Source organism: Silene latifolia, chromosome X, assembly GCF_048544455.1.
Source record: "Silene latifolia isolate original U9 population chromosome X, ASM4854445v1, whole genome shotgun sequence".
NCBI lineage: Eukaryota > Viridiplantae > Streptophyta > Magnoliopsida > Caryophyllales > Caryophyllaceae > Silene > Silene latifolia.
Genome location: NC_133537.1, coordinates 335,547,925 through 335,569,173, shown reverse-complemented (window position 1 = coordinate 335,569,173; position 21,249 = coordinate 335,547,925). Strand labels below are relative to the sequence as shown.

The window sequence follows — 21,249 nt, the reverse complement described above, 5'->3', positions numbered from 1 at the left end:
TCGTTTTCTTTTGTTCATATCTTTAGTTACATATTAGTAAAAATTATAAAAATTTGTTATTCACGAGGTACTCGGTAAGACAATTACAACAAAATCTCACATGACTATATTTTATGCTATATATTAGAAGTTGTATCGAAAATTCTCCGTACTTATGAATAGTGTTCAAAAAGGCAAATGTATGGAATTGAGTGAAATGGAGGAAGTATTATTACCACTTAATATATGGCCTCCATTATTTTTCTTTGTATAAAGCAATAAGAGAAAGTTGATAGACAATTAAAACAAATAATTCATACTAATCAACTAGGGAGTACTAATGCTTCATTAAATATTTATTTAATGGTAGATAATACACCGTATATAAACATTGGGATAGGGTATTGAAAAATAGAAAAGGCATTAAACTAACACAAAACTAGTCCACCATGGACATTTAATGGTGTAGCAAAGATGGATTTTCTCAAGGATTTTTTTTGTTTTGGTGTAGCATATGCTACACCTTAGCTAAGTGTGGGCTCGCCCCTGCTTCTAATATATAGCAAAAAATATAGTTAAGTGAGATCTTGTTTTAATTCTTACCGAGTACATTGTAAATTATTTTTACAATTTTTATTAATATGTAACTAAAAATATGAACAAAAGAAAACGAGCATTGAAATACGTGTATAAAACAAATGTATGGAATTGAATGAAATGGAGGAAGTACCATTAGTTCGGATTTGAGTTTCTGATTTATTGTTATCGAATTATTTAGGAGTAATGTAAATTCCCAACTTAAATATTTGAGTCTCAGGTGAGATTGAAATTCAAGTTCATTTATTACGTACTTTCTTTATCTCGGTTATTTGTTTATCTTTAGTTTTAGCACAAAGGCTATGTTTTTGTGTGTGTTTTTGGCCGAATGGAGCTGAATAGAAATTTACTAAGATATATAAAGCTGAATTGAAATTTGCTAAAATATATAGAGCTGAATTAAATTGAGCTAAGATGAATTAAAGGAGGCTAAAAATGAGTTGTATAAGAGGTCAAGTTAAGCTGAAAAGAATATGGCTAAAGACCAAGGAGCGCGGGAGGGGACAATTTATGAATGTTGTTATTGAGTGAGAAGTGGATATAGGTTATGTGAATGATCAAATTACCCTTAAAAAGTATTCCCAATATAAAAAAAAAGGTAAACAAATAAATGAGATACTAATAAATAGAATAGGTAAACAAATAATCGAGACAGAGAGAGTATCTAGTTAGATTATTCATTATGTTTTTACCAAGTCTGTCTAAATTCAAGGGAAGATAATACACTTATTCGTACTCAAGAAGTACAATTGGTCTCCCTTGTGACGGGTTACCATTTGTGACGGATATTTTGTGAGATAAAATGGTAACAAAATGGGTTAGTGGAGAAAGGGGACCACATGAATAGTGTTGCAGAGAGAGAAAAAGTGGGTACATTATGAGGTAAAATGGTATCGTCTTCAGCTTGTGACGGATATGTCATGTCTTCAATGAGAATTTGTGCAAGAAGTAATAGTATGATATTTGACGACTCCTAAAATTATGCCGTGTTAGATGAAAACTTGTAAGTTGTATCTAGAGGTGGTAATTGGGTCATTCAGGTTAATGCGGATCGAGTCATGTCGGGTTTGGGTTGTGTAGGTCACTGACTTGTTGGGTCGGTTATAGTTCATGTCAGGTCATCATCGGGTCGGGTCATCAGTGGGTGGCAAGTCGGGTCGGGTTATTAGCGGGTCAGTGTCGGGTCAGGTTATCAGAGTATATTTTATCTTATGTATTTAGTTTTTGATGGTTAATTTTATGTTTAAACAATACTATATAGGTATATCAATTGTAGTTTTAAATGAAAACAATTAAGATAAATGTCAATTTGATTTATTTATACCATTATCAAGCTAATTTATTATCGGATCATCCATCGGGTTGAATTATATCGGGTCACGGCCCACAGGTCGGATCGATTCAGGTCGGGTCGATTTCGATTCACCCAATTTCCGGATTTTATCGAATCGGATTTTGGGCAGTCGGGTCGAATTCCTCAGGTCAGATCAGCTTTTACCGGCTCTAGTTCTACCAAATCAAATAGAGTAGCTTGTTAACAATTTACATTCACAAGTCACGTATGGATAAGAGCATAGGGCTGTCCATACTCGACACTAAGGCATTGTTTGGATGGGAGGATTGGGAGGGAAAGGGAGGGGAGAGGAAGGGAGGGATACAAAATCCCTTGTTTGGATAACAAAATGGGGTGGAGGGAAATGGAGGGGGGAGGGATTTGGAGGGATCCATTTTCCCTCTTTCAAGGCAAATCAAAATCCCTCCACAATAGGAAAGATTTGGAGGAAAAATATATCCAAACAAGCACTTTCCATTCTCCCTCCCCTTCTCTCCCCTCCCTTTCCTTTCCCTCTATCCCCCTCCCCTCCCTTTCCCTCCTATTTTGCTATCCAAACAAGCCCTAAAGAATCATCTCCTCACGTGCTGCAGAATTCAGATCCAGGGCACCCGGCATCTCATCTCAAGTACTCCGTATCCTTTATCACCTCCATCACATTTCATCGTACATAAAGCCATTTACCATTTTTTTTCCCCTAAATGTATTTTAATTAAAGGTAAATAAATAATGTTTAGATTAGTGTACTCATGCACTAACATAACAACTTGGGTGAACCAAGTGCTTGCAGTCTAGTGGTAGACTTGGGTAACCTCAAAGCTTGCAAAGGCAAGAATTGCGAGATCCCGTGTTCGAACCCACGGATGAGCAATTGCATGCGGTTATCTCGACGGCCCCAATTGGGGTGGTTTACATGGTCCAGGTGGTGACGCCGGAATGCCTGGGCCCGGGGGATTAAAACCCCTCGTCACCAAAAAAAAAAAAAAAAAAAAAAAAAAAAAAAAAAAACTTGGGTGTTCTCGGTAACCATATTAATGTAGGCATGTAGCTATAAAACTGTCTCTTGAACAATGTTTACTTTTCTACCCAACTCCATCTCCGTAGCTTTTTTATTAGGTAGACTTTACACTGTAATATGAAAATCGTAACCTTACTAAGAGTATGTTTGACCTCGATTTAGGAAAACTGTTTTTGCTTTTAGAAATGAGTTTTTAATAAGCTACTTCTTGATAAAACTGTTGTTTGACCTAACATTTTACAAAAAACGACTTCTCAACAACACTTTTTACGTAAGCGGATGGAAAATGAAATTTTTTGTTAAAAAGTATATCAAGATGGGTCCCAATTTGTAGAAAATGAAAAAAATATGAATTAATAAGTATTAATTTTATTTTATTTGACATCTTTATAACATAAAAGCAGTCATTTATGCATTAAAAATCTATAAAATAAAAGTAAAAACTAGAAGCACTATTTTTGGCTCCCAAAATTGACTTTTGAATTTAAAAGTTGTTTTAACTTCTTCAAAATTGATTGTTTTAACTTGTGCTTATTCAGTGGAAAAACACTTCTAAAAGCCGGGCCAAACAGCACCTAATTGCCGATGGAGATGATATCCTGAACATGTTCAGCATAATAAGACAATGCCCTTTAACTAGGAGGAGTAATTATTAGAGAAATATACGACCGACCATTCCCTATTGAACGCCTGAAAATGCTGTATCTAGGAATGAATGCTATCATGTGATGCAGAAATTAAAAATAGACAACTTAGAAAGGCAACATTACAAATAAAACCGACCACGTTAATTCTAAGACGGTTTCTTAGCAGACTTATTCAATCGACAAATTGTTCTTGGACAAGAAGGCATCAATGGATACCCGAGCAAAGGCGACATTGTACTGATGGCTGCGGCTTGCTCTGAATGTTTACATCGGACATTAGTAAACAAGTCTCCGGCATATCAAATCTGAAAAATGAAATTTGGTATCCAGAATTATGAGCCTAGTCGAGTTCAGACAAGCTACGACTCTTGAATTAGCCGAGGCTGAGTCACGACTCATTATAAACCATTCCTGCAATCCTGCTAAGCGTCAACCCACCAAGTTTGAACTTAGTTACGGAGTTCAAGTCTTAATTTGTGACAGATTTTGGAGCAAAAAATAAGGAGGCTAGGTTTGATATATTTGACCTAGTTCCTGACTATCTTATAATTTTACGTCCATTATTTGTGACAGTCAGAAGCAACAGATACACACAGCCCTATTTGGAAAACAATAATCCTGATACAGATCACTAATTTTGCTAATTCAATGCATCAGCCGAAATCAAAGACAGTTCAGATTGAGATACACTTGAACTGCGGACAAACTGCGCAAACATCAAAGATAAAGAATGCCAAAGTGAGCTTTTAAAGTGTTACCTGCAAGAGCAGCTGCTGAAACATGACAGGACTTTAAAACTAGCACATCGATCAACTGATGGAGAATCGATTTAGCTCAACAAGAGGTCGCAAGTTCAAGACCCTGAAAAATGTGCAATGTTAAAACTCGGTAGGAAAACATTTACCTTATAATCGTACCCACATCAAGTCCGTAGATACTATACTAGATCTGATGACCTGCAACAAAATTTAAATAACACTGCTTTGTCATATAATTTCAGTAGCTTAGGGTAAATCTAGGAGCGGGATACGCAGAAACAAACTTCTCCCATAAACAAGGATAATAGGCACTCGTCTGACTTATAACGCACGTAACTAATCCAATAGCATACCAGATAAAGATTCAAACGAACCAAAGACAATACATAGAAGTAACATTAATAACTAAAATAACATAACTCGCAACAATTATACGTGTTGCGTTAGGGAAAATAAAAACACTCTGGAACTGTGGAGTACAATAGTACGAAAACAAACATTTAAGGAAATAAACTAGGGCTGGTGCTGATAATTAGAGGGACCAGCCTCTGCCGCAAAGGGAGCACCCACATTGTCACCCATGATAGCATCAACACCTCCGATCATCTGATTTCCAGCACCCTGATTCAATGCTTCAGATTGCTCCATTGCCTGGACCAGGCGATCCACAGTCCTTTGCCTGTCCTCGATAACCCATACCAATTCCTTTATGTCAACATAAGGCACTTGGACAATGGGCTTTCCAAAAACGAGGTCGGTCATTAGATTCTCCATCCGAAGTTCAACGTTCCTCATCTGCAACCTCTGAAGTTTTTCTTCAGATCTTTTAGCACTTTGTCCTAAGAAACCCTCGTGGTTAAGGGTCCTTTGTTCATTCTCAGTTTGAGGCCTGCTCCTGTATTCCAGCAGAATACGCCTAACTTCAGCTTGATCCTCAGGGCACGTGAAAGGGGTCGCGCTATAGGGAGTGTAAACGATGCTACAGAGGTCAACATCGCATAAAATACCCAGTTCATTGGTTTTTTTCATCAAACCCTTCACTCTTTTCTTGCAAGTTACTTTCCTGGCGGTATCATTTTCTATGAACTGAAGTTTCACCTTCTTGCGGGCCATTTCGTGGTTTTTTTTTTTGGTGATTGAGGAAATACTATCAAATGGTCAACCAGTCAGATAGTAGTGAAACTCCTTTTGTTAAATTGATGTTCTCAAGGATTCATAGAATGGGTTTATATAGGGCTAGTCTAGAATGCGGTAACAAAATCACTTCCGGACATTTACAGAAACACAGATTATGCATATATTCAGTTTTGATAACATATCAAATTGATTTTGTAATGACAGCAAATGATGACGTACCATAAAAGAACGTTACCGGTATACAACAAATATAACGGTATGCTGATCTCGTCTAATTAAAAGGTTAATATGCTCGACATCCAGAATCCAAATACGCTGAATTACGTCTTATTGAAATTTACGACATAAGAGAAAAAAGGGAAGTAATCAATGTTACACCAACATTCCAGAAATCATGATTTGGATATATCGAGATAAAAAAGGATGGATGCTTGAAAAGAAATCAGCGATTTTGTGGTGAATAGAATATGGAAAACCGTTGCTAGCGACAATCTTCCTTAACGAGTTCCCTCTTTCATATCAAAGAGATCATATCATGCGGCACGCCTTTCCATAAGTGAAAAGCTAAATCTAAAAAGAAAGTGAGACATACATTGAATTGAATAATAATGTACTCGAGAACACAGACTGTTTTATTTGTCACGTATAATGTTAACTCTGAGAACCAAGTATATAGGAGCGCAAACCAATCCCGGTTGTATAGATAGTATCCTTTAAGGCTTTAACCGACTCCTAAGCCTCACAAGTTTTACCACCCAATCGCACAGGTATCGTTACAGAGTGTGTAAAAAGACAGTCCTCAAGTGTAAGGGTACTAATTAGGCAGACAACTTTTACCACCCAAACTGAAATATCACTTGAAATTATAAGATAAAGGGAAAGTCAAGAATTTTCACATGCTATGGTAAATGGAAAGTCTTGAATATCAATGAGAGCCTTTAGAGGTCGGGATGTGATCGACATTTGGATAGCAAATAACTTTAAATTTACAGCATAAAAGGAAAAAAAAAAAAAGAGAAAAAAAAAGCCGATTTATGGTACTCGGCATACCTGCAAATCATGACTCAGAAGTCAGAACCCATAAGCTACAGAATTGGAATTTTTTTGCTTCAAAATATCAGCAATTTAAGCCGTAAATTCCTATTTCAAATATTTTTGTGGAACACAGTATATATTATAGTGTTCCTCTTCCCGGTTCACGATAGGAAGTGTTCTACTCTACATACTCAAACCCGTTTCACGAACCAAATCAAGTATTGAACCATATAACAAGCTCTCCACTATTTCCATTAGTTAGGGTTTGACTTATTAATGAAGTCCTGATCTAATTTTAGTAAGACAATGAATGAACACAAGATAAGAGCAGCAAAATGATCAAAAACAAGCTACTAAAAGAAGGTTTTTCAAGGCTACAGCGAGAAAATCAAACCTCGACAAAACAGCTTTGTCAAATCAATTGGTTGGCACCTGCAGATTTCAATGCAAGAAGAACAACACAATCAATCCGTTAGCTAATTGTTCAAATCTCGACAATAAAACTCTAAATAACGTCAAATCTACCAGAAATACGGAACAAACGATTCAGATGGTATAAACCCAATCATGGAACAATTAAATCGCGATGTCAGTTGCAATCACGCTGATGTACTATAATACGGTAGCATGTTTAGCATTATGATTTATCAGCTATTAAACCGTATCTATCTCTACTGGCTTCATTTGGCTTCTACTGGACTAAGTATTGGTCTAATAATGGAGTATCAGTCAAATATCGCCATGCCGGCCAAATATCGTTTATTTTTGGCGAATCTTTATAAACAAATAAAAACCGTCATACTAGTGATTTTAATTGTGGTTACATCTTTATTCTATTTCATATACGTCTGAGGATCCGCAGAGCCCTCGATTTATGTGTTATATATCAGTTCTTACTTTCTTTATGCCAATGTTGGTGACTTGAGATAACTCTCTTCAAATATTCTTGGGATGGGATGGAGTAGGTGTTGCTTCATATTTGTTAATTCATTTTTTATTTACGCGACTTCAGGCAGATAAAGCACCTATAAAAGCTATGCTAGTCAATCAAGTAGGTGATTTTGGATTAGCTCTTGGGATTTCAGGTCGTTTTACTCACTTTCAAACAGTAGACTTTTCCACCATTTTACCGTCTTCTAATGCTTGTACATCTCAATTATCACCCTCCCTGCCTCTAAAAATACTAGATCTGGTGTTTGACCTTAGTTCGGCTCATTTACAGCCACAGGAAACCTCATGTCCTTGTCCACATAAAAGGCATAAAGCTTGTAGATAATTACAAATCTTAATTTGTGACGGATTTTGGAGCAAAAAATATGGAGGCTAGGTTTAATATCTTTGACCTCTAAGTTTAACAGTTTATCAATTGAAATTGCGTATAAACTTCAAAATCAGCAGGGTTTCAGCCTCGTCTCCGACTATCCTATAATTTTACATACGATTATTTTGACGGTCAAAAGCAACAACATACACAGCCCTATTTGGAAAACAATAATCTTAATACAGGTCATTAGGCAAATTCAATGCTTCGACATCAAAGACAGTTCAGATTGAGATACACCTGAACTCCGGACAAGCTGCACAAACATCAAAGATACAGAATGCCGCAGTGAGCTTTTAAAGTGTTACCTGAGTAGTGCAGACTACAGAGCAGCTGCTGAAACAGGATACGACATTGACACTAGCACATCGATCAACTGATGGAGAATCGATTTGGCTTAACAAGAAGTCGCAAGTTCAGGACGACCCTGAAAAAGGTACAATGTTAAAACTTGGAAGGAAATATTTGCCCTATAATCGAACCCAGATCAATTCCGTAGATCAATACTAAATCTGATGACTCGCAACAAAATTTAAATGACACTGCTTTGTCATATAATGTCAGTGGCTTAGGTCTTTCATGAAATTTGGCTTACTTGAGTAATGGGTACTTGCTTACTTGGGAATACGCTAATGTGCATGTTGGACAATGAACGGAAGACGAAAAAAAAACATAAAAGAACGAGCAATTATGTCAGGATGAAAATAGAGTACGTCGAGGAGCGGGATACACAGAAATAAACTTAACCCATAAACAAGGATAAGAGGCACTCGTCGACTTATAACGCACGGAACTAATCCAATAGCTTGCCAAAGAAACTTTCAAAACGAACAAAAGACAATACATAGAAGTAACATTAATAACTAAAATAACTCAACTCGCAACAATTACACGTGTTGCATTAGGAAAACAAAAACACTCTCTGGAACTGTGGAGTACAACAGCATGAAAACAAACATATAAGGAAATAGACTACGGCTGGTGTTGATAGTTAGAGGGACCAGCCTGTTCCACAAATGGAGCACCCACATTGCCACCCATGATAGCACCAACACCTCCGATCATCTGATTTCCAGCACCCTGATTCAGTGCTTCAGATTGCTCTATTGCCTGGATCAGGCGCCCCACAGTCCTTAGCCTGTCCTCCATAACCCATACCAATCCGCTTATGTCAGCATAAGGGACTTGGACGATAGGCTTTCCAAAAACGAGGTCCACCATTTCATTCTCCATCCTTAGTTCGTCGTTCCTCATCCGCAACCTCTCAAGTTTTTCACCCGATTTTTTGGCACTTTGTCCTAAGAAACCCTCGTGGTTGAGCTTCCTTTGTTCATGCTCAATTTCAGGTCTGCTCCTGTATTCCAGCAGAATACGCTTAACTTCAGCGGGATTCTCTGGCCACGTGACAGGGCCCGTGGTATAGGGACTGTAAACGATGCTACAGAGATCAACATCACATAATATTCCGAGTTCTTCGGTTTTTTTCATTAAACCTTTCACTCTTTTCTTGCAAGTTACTTTCCTGGCTGAATCATTTTCTATGTACTGAAGCTTCACCTTATTCCGGGCCATTTTGTAGATTTTTTTTTTTTTTTTTGGGTGATTGAGGAATACTATAAAATGGCCAGGTATTAGTGAAACTCCCTTTGTTAAATTGATGGTTTGAAGGGTTTATAGAATGGGTTTAAATAGGGCTAGTTTAGAATGCAGTAAAGAAATCACTTCCGAACATTTTCAGAAACACAGATTATGAATATTCAGTTTTGGTAACATATCAAACTGATTTTGTAATGACAGCAAATGATGGCATACTATAAAAGAACCTTTACCGATTACAATGAACTTGGCTGACATCTTTCCTCCTAAGGACATTGGATGGGTAAGAAACAAGGGAGGAAAGAGTTCATCTATATCCACTGCCTGAAGACGGAGAATGAGGACATTATTTGGACGGAAATAGATACTGCTAAAAAAATGCTGACTGTCAGAATAAATGAACGTTTGAAATCGCCTCATTGCATCCACTGAGGTAATGTACGTTTAGTTAACATTGTGCAGTATGATGAGAGGAAGCAACTAGATCAGCAAATAGGACAGTATGATGAGAGTACGGAACACTAACGTAATGGTATGCTGATCTTGTCTAACTAAAAGGTTAAGAGGCTAGAATATGCTCGATCGACATCCAAGATCCAAAATCCAAATAACGCTGAATTACGTTTATTGAAATTTACGAAATAAGAGAAAAAAGGGAAGTAATCTATGTTGCACCAACATCCCCGGAAATCATGATTTGGATATATCGAGATAAGAAAAAAGACGGATATTAAAAAAAAATCAGCGATTTTATGATGAATCAGAATATGGAAAACCGTTCGTCCGTTACTAGCGACAATCTTCCTTAACGGGTTCCCAAACTGAAAAATCACTTGAAATTATAAGATGAAGGGACACTTAATATGGGCATTTGGTTATGAAAGAAAGCACCTAGAGTTGCTGTCAGAAAGTCAAGAATTTTCACATTCTATGGTAAATGGAAAGTCTTGAATATCAATCAGAGCCTTTAGAGGTCGGGATGTGAACGACATTTGGATAGCAAATAACTTCAAATTTACGGCATAAAAGGGAAAAAAAAAAAAAAAAAAGGAAGCCGATTTATGCTGCTCGTCATACCTGCGAATCATGATTCACCGAGCCAATAAGCTACAGAACAGGAATTTTTAAATTTCAGCAATTTTCACCGTATATTCCTATTTGAATTATTTTTTTTTGGAAACATAGTGCAAGTTACAAAATTCCTCTTTCTGGTTTACGCTAGGTAGTGTTTTACATACTCAAACCCGTTTCCCAAACCAAATCAAGTATTGAACAATATAACCAAGCTCTCCACTATTTCCATTAGTTAGGGTTTAACTTATTGATCAAGTCCTGTATAGTAAAAAATATATCTTGGGTAAGAGTGTTATTTACTCTAGGATCCAATTGCAGTAAGACAATGGATGAACACAAGACAACAGCAGCAAAATGATCAGAAAACCCAACTATTAAATGAAAGTTTTTCTAAGGCTACAACGAGAAAATCAAACCTCCACAAAAACAGCTTTCTGATATCAATCGGTTAGCACCTGCACATTTCAATGCAAGACGAACAACACAATTACTCCGTTAGCTAAATGTTCAAATCTCCACAATAAAACTCTAAATAACGTCAAATCTAGTAGAAATGCGGCCAAATATCACCATACCGGCCAAATATCGTTTATTTTTAGCAAATCTTCATAAATAAAAAAAATAACGGTGCGAAAAGTTCAAAAATCCTTGACATAACGACCGATGTGTCACGTACTGGCACTTTTTTAATACCATGAGCCCAATAGAGTTCCTCACAGTGGTGGATCGGGGGGGGGGGGGGCACTTAAAATTTCCGAATTTTTTCGAGGTTCCCTTATAATATTACACTTTTGCCCCCGCTTACTTAAAATTCTGGCTCCGCCACTGACTTCCTCATTAACAGAATACCACACTTAATAACTTTCTCAAGTAATCAAGGGAATATATGATAGGCTGTCAGCATTAGAGAAAACTTACTAAAATCTAAAATAGAACACATTTAACACTCTGCCACGGGACGGATTGACGGAAAGATGCAAGTGAAAAATGATCAGCAATGAATAGCTTTCTATACTCTCACTTAAAAAATCGCCACACTAGTGATGTTAATTGTGGTTACATTCATAAGTACCTTGGTCCATCTTTATTCTATTACATATACGTCTAAGGATCCGCATAGCCCTTGATTTATGTGTTATTTATCAGTTCTTACTTTTCTTTTATGCCAAGGTTGGTGACTGGAGATAAATCTCTTCAAATATTCTTGGGATGGGATGGAGTAGGTCTTGCTTCATATTTGTTAATTCATTTTTAGTTTACACGACTTCAGGCAGATAAGCAGCAGCTATGTTAGTCAATTGAGTAGGTGATTTTAGATTAGCTCTTGGGATTTCGGGTCGTTTTACTCTCTTTCAAACAGTAGATTTTTCTACTGTTTTACGGTTTTCTAATGCTTGTACATCTAAATTATCCCCTTCCCCATCCCTAAAAATACTAGATCTGGTGTTTGAACTTAGTTCGGCTCATTACAGCCACAGGAAACTTCATGTCCTCATCCACATAAAAGGCATAGGGCTTGTAGCCTTGTAGCTTGTTACAAGTCTTAATTTGTGACAGATTTCGGAGCAAAAAATAAGGAGGTTAGGTTTGATATCTTTGACTTCTAAGTTCAACAGTTTATCTATTGAAATTTGTATAAACGTAAAAAACCAGCGGGGTTTGAGCCTCGTCCCCGACTATCCTATAATTTTACATTCGATTTTTTTTTACAGTGAGAAGCAACAATATACCACAACCCTATTTGGAAAACAATAATCTTAACACAGGTCATTAATTTTGCAAATTCAATGCTTCAACCAAAATCAAAGAAAAGACAGTTTAGATCGAGATACACTTGAACACCGGACAAGCTGCGCAAACATCAAAGAAAAAAGAATGCCAAAGTGAGCTTTTAAAGTGTTACCTGAGTAGTAGAGAGCAGCTGCTGAAACATGACATTACTTTAATACTAGCACATCCATCAACTGAAGGAGAATTGATCTGGCTTGACAAGAAGTCGCAAGTTCAAGACCCTGAGAAATGCACGATGTCAAAGCTCAGAAGGAAAAGATACTAAATCTGATGACTTGCAACAAATTTTAAATAACACTGCTTTGTCATATAATTTCAGTAGCTTATGTCTTTCATGATATTTGGTTTACTCAAGTACTGGGTACTTGGTAATACGCTAGCGTGCATGTTAGACAGTGAACACAAAAAACCTATAAAGAACAAGCGCTTATGTCAGGATGAAAATAGACTAATAGAGTATGTGGAGGAGCAGGATACACAGAGAAACTAACTTCAAAGATAAAGAATGCCAAAGAGAGCTACATTGAATGACCGCAACTTCACAAGAGGAAGAAGCACAACCAGTTTAGTGAGCCATTTTGATTTATTGCGTGTTGGACAGTGAACACAAAAAATCTAAAAAGAACAAGCGCTTATGTCAAGATGAAAATAGAGTATGGCGAGGAGCGAGATGAAAATAGAGTATGGCGAGGAGCGAGATACACAAAGACAAACTTCTCCAATAAAAGACGATAATGGCCACTCGTCGAATTATAACGCACGTAACTAATCCAATAGCATGCCAAAGAAAGATTCAAACGAACCAAAGACCATACATAAAAGTAACATCAATAACTAAAATAACATAACTCGCAACAATTATACGTGTTGCGTTAGTAAAAAAAACACTCTCTGGAACTGCGGAGTACATTAGCATGAAAAAAAAAAAAAAAAACATAATAGGAAATAGACTAGGGCTGGTGCTGATAGTGAGAGGGACCATCCTGTCCAGCACCTTGATTCCGTGCTTCAGATTCCTCTATCGCCTTGATCAGGCTCTCCACAGTCCTTAGCCTGTCCCCTATAACCCATACCAATTCCTCTATGTCAGCATAGGGGATTTGAATTATAGGCTTTCCAAAAACGAGGTTGGCCATTTCATTCTCCATCTTAAGTTCAACGTTCCTCATCCGCAGCCTCTCAAGTTTTTCACCCGATTTTTTCGCACTTTGTTCTAAGAAACCCTCGTGGTTGAGCTTCCTTTGTTCATGCTCACTTTCAGGCCTGCTCTTGTATTCCAGCAGAACACGCTTAACTTCATCATGATTCTCAGGCCACGTGACAGGAACCCTGCTATAGGGACTGTAAACGATGCTACAGAGGTTAACATCGCACAGTATATTGAGTTCTTTGGTTATTTTCATCAAACCTTCCACTCTTTTTCTGTAAGTTACTTTCCTGGCTGAATTATTTTCTATGTACTGAAGCTTCACCTTATTCCGGGCCATTTCGTAGAGTTTTTTTTTTTTTGGGTGATTGAGGAATACTATAAAATGGCCAGGTTTTAGTGAAACACCCTTTGTTAAACTGATGGTTTGAAGGGTTTATAGAATGGGTTTAAATAGGGCTAGTTTAGAATGCGGTACAGAAAATCATTTCCGAACATTTTCAGAAACACAGATTATGAATATTCAGTTTTGATAATATATCAAACTGATTTTGTAATGACATCGAATGATGGCATACTATAAAAGAACCTTTACCGATTACAATGAACTTGGCTGACATCTTTCCTCCTAAGGACATTGGATGGGTAAGAAACAAGGGAGGAAAGAGTTCATCTATATCCACTGCCTGAAGACGGAGAATGAAGACATTATTTGGACGGAAATAGATACTGCTAAAAAAATGCTGACTGTCGGAATAAAAATGAACGTTTGAAATCGCCTCATTGCATCCACTGAGGTAATGTATGTTTGGCTAACATTATTCGGTGTGAGAGAGGAAGCAACTAAATCAGTAAATACGGCAGTATGATGAGAGTCCGGAACACTAACGTAATAGATATGATGATCTCGTCTAATTGTAAGGTTAGAGGCTAGAATATGATCGACATCCAGAATCCAAATAACGCTGATTTACGCCTATTAAAATTTACGACATAAAAGGAAAAAGGGAAGTAATCTATGTTGCACCAACATTCCCGGAAATCATGATTTGGATATATCGAGATAAAAAAAGAAAGATATTAGGAAAAAAATCAGCGATTTTGTGGTGAATCAGAATATGGGAAACCGTTACTAGCGACAATCTTCCGTAACGAGTTCCCTCTTTCACATGAAAGAGATCATATCATGGGGGCATGCCCTTCCATAAAAGAACGCTAAAACTAAAAGGAAAGCACGACTTTGAATTGAATAATAATATACTCGAGAAACACAGACTGTTTTATTTGTCACGTATAATGTTAAGTGTGAGAGCCAAGTATATAGGAGCACAAACCAATCCCGACGGTATAGCTAGTGTCCTTTAAGGCTTTAACCAATTCCTAAGCCGCACAAGTTTTACCACCCATTCGCACAGGTATCGTTACAGGTGTGTAAAAGGACAGTCCTCCAGTCTAAGATACACATTAGCCAGACAACTTTTACCACCCAAGCTGAAATATCAGTTGAAATTATGAAGATTAAGGGAGACTTAATATCTGTAAATTTCAATGTAAGGCTTTTATCCGTACTAATGAATATGATGAAAGAAAGCATCTAGAGACTAGAGTTGCTGTTAGAAAGTCAAGAATTTGCACACTCTATGGTAAATGGCAAGTCTTGAATATCAATTAGACCCTTTAGATGTCGGAATGTGAACGACATTTGATAACTTTAATTTACGACTTAAAAGAAAAAAAAAAGAAAAAAAAAAAGGAAACCGATTTATGCTACTCGGCAATCGGCATACCTACCAATCATTATTCAGAACCAATAAGCTCCAGAATAGTAGTTTTTTTCTTTCAAAATTTCAGCAATTTTCACCGTAAATTCCTATTTCAAATTTTTTTTGGGAACATGTACGTTAGGTAGTGTTCTACATACTCAAACCCGTTTCCCAAACCAAATCAAGTATTGAACCATATAACAAGCTCTCCATTATTTCCATTAGTTAGGATTTAACTTATTGATCAAGTACTGGTACTAATATTAAACAAAATATCTTAGGTAAGAGTTAAGACTCCGTAAGAGTATTATTTAGTCTAGGATCTAATTGCAGTAAGACAACGAACAACACAAGACAACAGCAGCAAATAAAATGATCAGAAAAACCAACTACTAAATGAAGGTTTTTTAAGGCTACAACGAGAAAATCGAACCTCGACAAAACAGCTTTCTCGAATCAGTCGGTTAGCACCTGCACATTTCAATGCAAGAAGAACAACACAATCAACCCGTTAGCTAATTGTTCAAATCTCCACAATAAAATTCTAAATAACGTCAAATCTAGTAGAAATGCGGAATAGATCATTCAGATGGTATAAACCCAATCATGGTATTAAATCGCGGTATCAGCTGCTATCACGCTGCTGTACTATGATGTGGCGGCATGTTTAACATTATGATTTATCAGACATTAAGCAGTATCTATCTACAATCGGCTTTACTTGGCTTTGGCTTCTAATGGTCTAAGTATTGGTCACATAACGGAGTATCGGTCAAATATTGCCATATCGGCCAATTATCGTCTATTTTTTTGGCTATAAGAAAATAACAGCACAGAAAGTTCTAAAATCCTTAACATAATACAACACATTAACACTCTGCAGATGAGGGAAAGAGGCAATTGAAAAATGATGAGCAATGAACGGCTTTCTATATGTTCACTGGAAGAACCGTTGTACAACGGTCTTGTAATGCTTGTACATCTCAATTATTGCTCTTACTAAATGAGGTGTTAAAGATACTGTAAGGCCGTTGTATGGCGTGTAACGGTCTCATAAGATAATAACTGTTTCGCAAATGAAAGACCATTTATGAATGTTAACAATTCTAAGTAAGTTTCAAATTTGTGGGTGACATAAAATATAACTCGTTTATTAATTGGAAGAAAATAAAGACACAAGTCGCAACTATAACTCTTGTTACGTTCACCAAAACAAAAGCACCTAAAATAACTGTGGTTTACAACAGCATATAGAAGCAAATAAATAGATAAACAGGCTAAGCCTGTTACTGATAAGCAGCAAGATTAGCAGCAGGAGCATTGCCAGCAGCAATCTCCAGCATTTCAATGTGGTGCCTCACACTCCGCTTCTTGTCCTCGATTACCCATGTCAAGTCTCCTATATCATTATAGGGGACTTGTTGCATTGGTTTTCCACAGAGGAGGTCAACCATAAGATTTTCCATTTCTACCTCACGATTCCTCATAAGAAGCCTCTCATACTTATCCTTGGACTTTGCTACACTTTGCTTCAAGTAAGCCTCCTGGCTGAACTTCCTTTGTGTGTGCTCCATTTCTGGCCTGCTCCTGTACTCTAAAAGAATGCGAACCGCTTCTGCTTGACTAATGGGCCACACGACAGGGTCCTTGTCATAGGGCCCGTACACTATAACACAGACGTCGACACCACACAGTATGTGTAATTCTTCAGCTTTTTTTTGAAGGCCCTTCGATCTTTTCTTGTAAGTTACTTTCCTGTTTGTGTTATTCTCAATGTACTGAAGCTTCACCTTTTGCCTGGCCATCTTGACTAAAGCAAAGTCGTGACTTGCGTTAACTATCAAATGGCCAGGCAGCAGTGAAATTCTTTTTATCGAGTTGATGGTGTAAAGGGTTGATAGTACGTGTTTATATAGGGCAAATCAGGAATGCGAGAAATAAATCAGTTCTGAACATTTACAGAAACTGGGATCATGCAGACCCTGTTTTGATAGCATATCTGAACTGATATTGTAGAGACAGCAAATGATGGTTTACTATAAGAGAACCATACGGAGATACAATGAACCTGGAGGATACATTTCCTTCTTAAGAATTTTTGGTACGTAAGAGATAACATCAATTATCCACCGTCTAAAGATTGCCTATAAGGAAGTTATTTTGGACTGAGACTGATATTTACACAAAATGCTGATTGTCGGGATAAATGTATGTTTTAGAAAAATGCAACCTCGCATCCTATAAGGCAATACACTACAGGATGCTCCACGGGATGTTTTACTAGACCAGCAGAAATCAGAATTGCTATCAGAAATGAAAGTTTTTAACTCTAGGGTAAGTTGACAAGCTGGTAACTGAATATTCTTGAATGTAAAAGTAAAGGAGTAGAGGTTGGAATGTACTCGATATCTGGATAGCGAATATTTAGTTCCGTTAGAATTTATGGCATAAGAGGAATAAAAAAAGGAAACTGGTTTATGTTACACAATAATCCCACCAATCGTAACACTCTACCATCAAGACAAAGATGAGAAAATATTCAAAATTTCACACTTTAAACGGTGAACCATATTCTGAAAAACATTTAAAAGTAACTGGTGGCCTTATGCGGGGTAATATTCTTCAACATACATGTATTCAGACAATCAGCATTTTGCACAGAATATTTTGTTAATATTATGGTGAAGTGTGGTGAGAAAAAGCAACTAGACCGGAAGTTGGTAAATGAAAATTCTTGAATATCATTGAAAGGTTTAGAAGTCGGAATATGCCCGGCATCCGATAAAGAATAATGAAGGAAGCTGAACTAAGTTACAGGAACATTAAGATACAGGAAGGGAAATTTTTTTTAAAAAACCTTGCATTTGTCACAGTAATCCGAATTTAAAGAGCTTTTAGCGGCTAAGTGTGCCCTCTTTCACATCTGAGAGATTCTAGCATGCCTTCTCATATGAGAATTGAGAAGCTAAACCCAAAGGAAGGCACGACTTTGAAAATCGTTCTACGAGTGATTGTAATTTCAGTTAAGTCACATTTCCTAGATTCGGATGCAGACCATGCAAGAATACATGCTATTACAAAAGACGAAACAAAACATAGAAGTAATAATCAACAAACGATGAACAAAGAGTAAGCCCCTAAACTTGCACACGCGTAAACAATCAGTTCAGAGAAGGAAAATAAGGTAATGCCGATGTAATGCCATGAACTCATAAATAATTTTAACGAACAAGCCCTGGCATCAAATAAGGTCATAAGACGAGAAATGCTTGTTTAAATTCACATGAGATGCAATATGCTTGTACAGGACTTGGGTTCAAAACAAGTCATATTTGAACCGCTCAAAAGATTCCTTGGGATCACTCTCTACATTGGCTAACTCCTAAAAAAAATTCTACTTAAATCTCATGAAATACAACATAGAACATTTAGCGCTAACTTATAGGATCGCGGACCGTAGGATGCCCAAAAAAGTATTATCCAAATCCAATAAAGCCACACCTAACACAATATATCAGCAGCCTTGTAATCAGAAAAACCAGCTACAATATTAAGTTCACAGAGCAACAATGAGAAAATCAAACCTTGATTGGAAACAATGTTCTGTCCAACAAACATCTTGACCCTCATACGATCAAAATCCTGCCAGCGGTATCTGCAACAATGCAATGCCAAAAGAAGAAGACCATAATCAGTCGGCTATTTAGCTCAAATCTAGACAGTGAAACCGATATTACAACAACGAAGGCATAACCCTAGTATCTCAATGACTCTCGTCTATGGCAAGGTAACGGGTAATCACTGTCAGTGTCATATAGAAAGGATATCTAATACAAAATTCAGGCAGCATCAGCACCTCAAAAAGTTTCTATTTTGGCAAAAGATCTTGCAAAAAAATGAAATAAATAATCTCTCAATGAACCCAAATTATCGGAAAACACGACTCTTTGCAGGAATCATCACTGATATTATCGCAATATCGCCTATTAAGCAGCAAACAGATACTGCATAAACACAGATGAAAGTCTGAAACAGAGAGTCATATTATGCTGCAACAATGCATAGAGGCTAATTCTTCAAGAAATGCTCGTATATAAAATCGTATCCACCTAAATTAATCTCGAACAAGACGATGAATTACTCTAAAATCTAAAGAAATAGTCCAATAGATTGACACAAGTTATCTGCAGCCAAAGAATCAGAAAAAACAGCTACTGAAATTCACTAAGGCTACAATTAGAGATTAAACCTTGATAGAAAGAATAGAACTACTACTCCCTTTGTCCCCGATCATTTGTTTACCTATTATAGTCTTAGTCAGTATCGAATATTTTAATCAAAGGTAAACAAGCGATTAAGACGGAGGAAGTATAACTTTCTGTCTAACAAACATCACAAAATCTAAGTTCATCAGCTGTTTTGGGTGAAAACCTAAGCGGCAATTTAAGTGGAGGACTTTAATTATGTCGTGAAAAAATGAGCGTTCGGCCCTGTATTCAAAACTCGGCCCCGTATTATTTATTTCAAAATCCGCGACTGGAATAATAAGTGAAATAGTGAATATATACCTTTAAATGGCAAATCCAAGGGTATGTATACTAGCGCTAGTATTGCATGCAACAGCATCACACTCCATATCTATTCCTCAGCATCATCAACACCATACTAGCTGCTGTTAGTATGAACTAGGAAGGCATTTTTAAAAGATCAATTTCAAGAAAAACTATCAAAAAGAGAAACTTTCGTCACAAATTGTGAGAGTATGGTGTGAGAGTATGGTGTATGGGAGTACATATTTTTGGGGGTTAATCTGAGTCAATGAGTATTGGCAATTGAATCCGTTGGATCGGGTTATATCGGGTTATATTGGGTTATATTAGTAAATATTTATAAATTAACATTATTAATTTCTCGGTAAAAAACAAAAAAAAAATATTCATTTTATTATTTAAATTTTTATTTACTTCTCTAATCAAAATACATTAAGGAGAAACGTGAAAAATAAGTGAATTGTCAATTTAAATTCTATAAATAATACACTAAAAAGTAAAATTCTATAAATACCGTGCATATATTGCACGAGGTCTATATTAGTAACTCTATAAATATCGCGCATTTATTGCGCGGGATCTAAACTAGTTAAACACTAAATCAAAAGCTTAATAATTGTCGGGTTATCAATCTTGTCGGGTAGATATCAAGCCGGGTCGAGTTTGTCAGCTAGGATCAATCGTTGAGGATATATATTTTGCGATACTAAAGGCGGGTTAATGGAGGTGATGAGATCTTTTACTACTATACTAGTGTAAATCCCGTGCAATTCTTGCACGGTATTTACAAATTTTTATTTTTAAAATCCTTTCATAATATTATGTTTTTCTCTTTTAGCTTTGTAAGGTCAAATTTGCAAACTTCGACCATATATATTTAGAAAGTTGTGGAACATTATAGAAGGCATAAAGTTATTTACATTTGCTATAAACAATGTTTTTATAAAAATATATCTTGGACAGAAATATTACGGGGCTATATAGATGCAAAGAAACGTGGTCAAAGTGTCACCTAAAAGACTGCAAAAAGTTAAATGAAAACATCATATAGTTATAAAGAAAATAGTATATTAACGGATTTTCAATCGTCAACTATTTAATATTTCACATTTATCATTTTTATATTTTAATTTCAGGAAAAAAAGACGAATTAAGAGAGTTGACTAATGTTATGAGATGTGTATTTTAGTGACTTTTTTGTATAAGGAAACATATGATATTTGATCATTCTTTCTCAAATTATTTTAGTGAAAAAAAATTGTCATGAAAAAAATAGTAAGAGTATAGTGTTTACAATTATAGTGGTGTGTAATTAATTTATGAATTGATTTAATAGACATTCAAAAAGATATTTATTACTAATAGTATAGTTTCCTTTTATATAATGAGCACTTTGGAGGGAAATTTTGAAGGAGACTTAATCTTTTAGTAGAGAATTAGTATAGATCTCGCGCGAATGCACGGTTTTTAGATAGGAATATTAAAGAAAATACTCTAATAATT

General features: G+C 36.4%; 3 protein-coding genes across 10 annotated transcripts; all 3 read right to left on the bottom strand.

Annotated features, from left to right (window-relative positions):
• Window positions 1–3,569: 3,569 nt before the first annotated feature.
• LOC141618974 (agamous-like MADS-box protein AGL80) lies at window positions 3,570–20,005 on the bottom strand. 8 transcript variants are annotated; one of them, XR_012531553.1, is made up of 9 exons: window positions 19,765–20,005; window positions 18,781–18,851; window positions 15,630–15,667; window positions 12,399–12,507; window positions 10,912–10,950; window positions 8,134–8,252; window positions 6,899–6,936; window positions 4,333–4,530; window positions 3,570–3,879 (listed from the first exon to the last, which is right to left on the bottom strand). XR_012531553.1 is itself a non-coding variant. In XM_074436021.1 (8 exons), exon 8 carries the CDS (start codon window positions 5,443–5,445, stop codon window positions 4,846–4,848), a length of 600 nt encoding a protein of 199 aa, XP_074292122.1. In that variant the 5' UTR covers window positions 5,446–6,936; window positions 8,134–8,252; window positions 9,655–9,745; window positions 10,912–10,950; window positions 12,399–12,507; window positions 15,630–15,667; window positions 18,781–18,851; window positions 19,765–20,005; the 3' UTR covers window positions 4,654–4,845. The 8 variants fall into 8 exon arrangements, 5 of the variants coding, with proteins under 5 accessions (XP_074292122.1, XP_074292120.1, XP_074292121.1 ...); XR_012531552.1 differs by having other exon boundaries at window positions 4,333–4,435; XM_074436021.1 differs by lacking the exons at window positions 3,570–3,879; window positions 4,333–4,530 and adding an exon at window positions 9,655–9,745 and having other exon boundaries at window positions 4,654–6,936.
• On the bottom strand, window positions 8,271–9,648 carry LOC141618976 (agamous-like MADS-box protein AGL80). Its single transcript, XM_074436024.1, has one exon. It carries the CDS (start codon window positions 9,395–9,397, stop codon window positions 8,798–8,800), a length of 600 nt encoding a protein of 199 aa, XP_074292125.1. The 5' UTR covers window positions 9,398–9,648; the 3' UTR covers window positions 8,271–8,797.
• Window positions 16,381–17,424, bottom strand: LOC141618977 (agamous-like MADS-box protein AGL80). The gene has a single exon (XM_074436025.1). It carries the CDS (start codon window positions 16,999–17,001, stop codon window positions 16,483–16,485), a length of 519 nt encoding a protein of 172 aa, XP_074292126.1. The 5' UTR covers window positions 17,002–17,424; the 3' UTR covers window positions 16,381–16,482.
• Window positions 20,006–21,249: the final 1,244 nt, after the last annotated feature.

Excerpts from the sequence above, each read along its gene's own strand:
- LOC141618976 (XM_074436024.1), bottom strand. The coding sequence starts at position 9,397 with ATGGCCCGGAATAAGGTGAAGCTTCAGTACATAGAAAATGATTCAGCC.
- LOC141618977 (XM_074436025.1), bottom strand. The coding sequence starts at position 17,001 with ATGGCCAGGCAAAAGGTGAAGCTTCAGTACATTGAGAATAACACAAAC.
- LOC141618974 (XM_074436021.1), bottom strand. The coding sequence starts at position 5,445 with ATGGCCCGCAAGAAGGTGAAACTTCAGTTCATAGAAAATGATACCGCC.